The sequence below is a fragment of the Limulus polyphemus genome, unplaced genomic scaffold (genome assembly GCF_000517525.1).
Source record: "Limulus polyphemus unplaced genomic scaffold, Limulus_polyphemus-2.1.2 Scaffold9828, whole genome shotgun sequence".
Taxonomy (NCBI): domain Eukaryota; kingdom Metazoa; phylum Arthropoda; class Merostomata; order Xiphosura; family Limulidae; genus Limulus; species Limulus polyphemus.
Genome location: NW_013675438.1, coordinates 14,657 through 20,036, shown reverse-complemented (window position 1 = coordinate 20,036; position 5,380 = coordinate 14,657). Strand labels below are relative to the sequence as shown.

The following is a 5,380-nucleotide window of genomic DNA, read 5'->3' as shown; positions in this document are numbered from 1 at the left end:
AGTAATGTACACTTTGTTGAATGTTACCACAGAAAGTCATTACAGAACATGACAGTAATGTACACTTTGTTGAATGTTACCACAGAAAGTCATTACGAAACATGACGGTAATGTATCCTTTGTTGACTGTTACTATAGTTATTACAGAACATAATAGTAACATACACTTTGTTGAATGTTACCACAGCCATTATAGAACATTACAGTAATGTACACTTTGTTTGAATGTTAGCAGGTAATGCCACTGTTGAATATTTGCAAATATGTAAACTTTGTTAAAATTCACTTAGATTTGGTGAATTTTAACAAAGTTCACATTCAACAGTAATATTAATCTTGGTGAATTTTAACAAAGTTCACATTCAACAGTAATATTAATCTTGGTGAATTTTAACAGTTCACATTCAACAGTAATATTAAGATTAATATTACTGTTGAATGTGAAATTTGTTAAAAATTCACCAAGATTAATATTACTGTTGAATGTGAACTTTATAACCTTTTTCCATTAAGTCTATGCAGTTGTTTTTTTTTGTCAGAAGTGAATTAAGGTACACATACATTCACATGCTGCATATTTCTCTATTAATTACAGTATACTGTCACATTCTCAATACCCCAAAAAATGTCATTTCTCTTGGTTCAAAAAGAACCCTTAAATCAAAAATACAGATCTCAAAATGGAAAAAACAAGAACTGTACACAATAATTATATCTAATAATTTTAATATAAAAAATGTGTAAATTATTATAATTTATTATTTATATCACAAGTAACATCAAATATGCACAAAAATTAACCAATCTAAGCTGCCCACTGTTTGTTTAATGTAAAGAGTGATGAAAAAAGCTACTTGACAGAGTGCAACAACAGACAGAAAATTTGAAGTTAGGTTCAAAACCTTAAAAGTTAAAAACCAACATTCATCACTGGAAAAAGTCATATCAACAGTGAACAAAATGAGCATAAAATGCAAATATTATGGGATTCTTCTACTGTATAAAAATGAACTGCACCAGACTGAAGTCATGTGTTGATAGTTTACATTGTGAATGGCTGTTATCCAAACAATCAGACAGTGCCATTTACTATTCCCAGCAGTAGTGTGGTGAATGCATTCATGATAGACATGCTACATTTCAAATGTATAACAATTAAAAGTTAAACCACAATAAATTGAGTGAAATTCGTGTTTCAGTTGGAGTTGTATGGAAACTCAAAAAGGGTGTATGAATGCTGTGTATTAATGTTAATATAATTTTTACACATAAACAAATATAATATAACTAATATAACGTTGGTGTTGTTCTTTTAATCATATTAACCACACACACAGTTTTTAATAAAAATTTAGATCTACTGACTCCTTTTTTGCTTAATTTGATACTTTAACATCCAATTCAGTGGTGTTGAGTAGATAGCGCCATCTATCCACAAAATTGTGTACCACCTGATGGTGAGAAAAGTAAGGAAAAACATCATGGGGAGACCAATGCAATGTAAAAAAAAAGATTCAAATGGTACTGCAGTTAGTAAGTGATAAATGGAAAAATTAAAAATTGTTGTTTCTAAATGATTTGGTCCCTGGGAACCAAATAAAGTAAACAGCTAGTATGAATACTGCTATTACTCTTGATAATAGAAGCAGATTTAACCTTTCAAAAGGGATGTTAAGTAATTCAAGGTATGCTCCACATGATACACAACAATACAGTAGAGATCTTGCCAATGACTTAGCTGCAAGTACAAGTGTGAATGTTAACTCCAGAACAGTAAGTAGCCTAAATGGATGTGTAGCTATATTATAACCGCTGATTGAGATAACCAAACAAAAAAGGTGAAATGGACACAAGACAAACTGGATGACGAACGTTGGGAGAGGGTTCCCCTTTTACAGGTGAATTCAAATTGTCCGTCAACAATCAACAATAGCTTGTAGAATAGCAGAGGGGGGAATAGTATCATTGTTAATGTACAACATTTAAAATAAAGCATGGTGGGTAATACAGGTGTGGGCTGCATTTAAGCCACTGGCATTAGAGATCTAAACAAAAAATGATGGCACCCTGACTGTTGACAGGTACAAGCAAACATTCATCTCTCATGTAATTCTCTCAGGAAGAATGCATGCTGAACACAGATTCATCACCAAAGTACAGTAGATGTGTTGAAACAATACCTGGATCAGCAAGATGGCCCTATAGAATACTCACAACTATAGATGGGCCTGCACAAAGTTCCAATAAGAATATTAAGACTATATAGATTTATATGGAAACTTATAAGGTCAAACAGTAACCAAACAATTTAGCTGAACTATGGGGAGCTATACAATACATGTGAAACATTTCACACTCAAACATTGATAAATTTATGGTAGCATAAAAACACACAGCTTTGTTTAAAAAACAAAAGGTTTTTATATTATTTTCTGTGAATCACTTTACCTCTATTTACCATTTTCAAGTTACAGTATTTAATTTATAAATTTTGTTGTTATAATATTTTATATTTTTGAAAGAGTACTTATATTCTCCTATTTTGTTGATTACGGACATTGACCCTCAAGAAGTCAAGCCCTCTCAATAAACACCGTCCGTAAATATCATACCTTACCGTTAAATTTACCCAATCAAAGTTCAATGTACCCTTGTACTGTATTATTATTATTATATATATTTGTAGTTTCAATGCATTCATTGTAGTTGATGTATCTGATGATCTGATTTATCAAGTTTACTTTTAAAATACTAGTGCATTATACAACTTATTTGCTTTTGTTTTGTATTTTATGTTTTTGTATACAGCACTCATTACCAACTTCTGGAAAACTAAACAGGAATTTAACATCACTCGTATAATGCACTCAAGGTGTGAGCCACAACTTTGTACTAACAGAATACAAACCATGAACTTTAGGATGCACAGTTTACCATGTTTACCACTGGGTCATATCTATAGTAATGTATTGTATAATGATAAATTAACCATTTAGTTTAATTACTCTCTCTGGCTCCTATATGTGGATTACCCATGCATTTCCAATCCTGTACATCATACTTTTATTGGGATTACAGCTTCAGATCTTCTCCACTATCCATTCTAACAAAAATCTAACTTTTAATATAATCACAATTAGATACTTACGCAGCTGAGTATTCAAACAGACCATAGTACGGATTGAACATCTCCCGAGACAGCAGAAAGAACATCTCACGAGATGCACCTCCATAATCCAACACTTCTTCACCATCAAATTCGATCCACAGCTTAGTTTTTAACAGGTCTATACGGGAAACACTGGATACAATTCGGTAAGCATCTTCCAAAATACTGCTTCGAGAAACTTTAATCTCAAACTTGTTTGGAACATTGCTCTATCAAAAAGACAAGATGAGTGTCAATATTCAGACTGGTAGCTAACATTTTCAATAATAAATCTATTTAAACCAGCAACATAAGGTAATTCAGCAACAGACAAACTAAAAATAAAATACAAGAAACTCCCATGCTAAAAGTCTTCTCAAAACAAACTAATCTAATATTGTGTCTTCCAATAATTATCTAACAAAGAAGATTTGTTACACTTTCTTATGCTTATTTGAATTAAGTACAGTGTAACCCCGTTATAATGCGATCGTTGAGGTCCATAAAATGTCATCGCAAAACAAGCAGGGTCACACTAAATCGGAGTTTTGTAAAGATACACTTAAAATATGAAAGTTATTAGTATGTAAACTAACGAGGTTATGGTTATGAGGTCGGTCCCAGGGACCAAGTCCGTGTCAAAATAATTAATGACCCATCGCGTTATATCCAAATTCATGTTAAATCGGGGTTTCACTGTACTTAGCTTGAACTTTAGTAAAGCACAGTTTAAACATGGTGCAGAATATATATCTATAAAAAGTATGCTGTTTTATTCAACTAGTAATGCATCTAAGAATTCCACATTCTTGTTTTTATTACAAATGACCTCAGAGGTGCCACTGACATTATCTAATTCCAGTAACTGTACATTTTCATAGCTAGTAAATAGAAAATTCTTATTATATCTTAACTATTCTGAGCAGTGTATTTCACATCCACTCTTAATGCAGTGTGATAACGTTAAAATTCTAAGGCAAGTTTAAATAACTGTTACATCTGTATATTTTATTTTGCTTCTCAACTTCAATAAGTATACTACTACTTAAGTAGATCTTTGCACATTCACCAGTTTTAATGTTAAACATTTCTTGTGTATATACAGAGTCAACAACGTTTAGTAATCTTCATAAATTATGATGTAGCACCATAAAATATAGATTTTTTACACTTCTAGCAAAAAAACAGTGAACAAAGAGATAGCTAAAAGGTTTCCCTAAGCCACAGAAGCATGTGAACTTCTGAATAATTAGAAAAAAATGAACTTTATTATCTTGTCTTTGGAGTACAAGTAGCAACAAAGCCCAACTGGTTTAAGCCAAAATTACATTTCCTGAGGATGTCAATCAAAAATTCCTACTTAACATGAAATAAGTTTAAATGTTAGTTCACAAGATTGTTTATCGCACGTGCATAATGTGCTTATAGTTATTTAAATGTTGAGAAACCAACCATAAGTTGTACATTTACTTAGTTCAGATCATAACAGTTCTTGTTCACGAAACTAATCATATAAATACCACTACATCTGTCATCTCCCAGCCACCTGATTAGCCCTGGTATTGGATGAAAAGCCTCAATGGTACTAGACATAACAGAAGAAGTGTGATTTCACGTATTATTACATATCTTCTTTGCTTTCACTCACAAGTGCTTGAATCTCACTGTAAATTGCAATATAATTTAAAAATCTTTCAATACAGTAAGCTCCATTTAAATTTTATAGTTTCACTGACAAGTCAGAACTACCCTGAGTCACATGTTTACCTCTCTCTCACAATAACTGCTACATTAATGATCATATCTACCACTGCAGCAAGTTGTGTATTTGCAGCCAAATGTTTTCAGGTTTTAACTTTTTCATAGTTCACATAATTAGTGAGAACAGTGTGAAATAATGCAATAACAGATGTGAACAATTGGTGAGAACGGCATAAGTATGCAACAACACGTGTGAACTTTCCATACTTCACATTACAACTGATAACAGCATAAGTATGCAACAACGGGTGTGAACTTTCCATACTTCACATTATTACTGAGAACAGCATAAGTATGCAACAACAGGTGTGAACTTTCCATACTTCACATTATTACTTATAACGGTGCAAGAATGCAACAACAGATGCAAACGTTTCATACTTCACATTATTACTGATAACGGTGCAAGAATGCAACAACAGGTGTGAACTTTCCATACTTCACATTATTACTGAGAACAGCATAAGTATG

General features: G+C 32.2%; 1 protein-coding gene across 1 annotated transcript in view; it reads right to left on the bottom strand.

The window, feature by feature from the left end:
- Positions 1-3,001: 3,001 nt before the first annotated feature.
- The window catches only part of LOC106476111 (E3 ubiquitin-protein ligase NEDD4-like), a 15,081-nt gene continuing 12,702 nt past the window's right edge, over positions 3,002-5,380 (bottom strand). The window contains exons 11-12 of the mRNA XM_013936780.2: positions 3,149-3,378; positions 3,002-3,008 (exon numbers count right to left, since the gene is read on the bottom strand). Coding sequence (XP_013792234.2) covers positions 3,002-3,008; positions 3,149-3,378 — 237 coding nt within the window. The remainder of the gene's footprint in view (positions 3,009-3,148; positions 3,379-5,380) is intronic.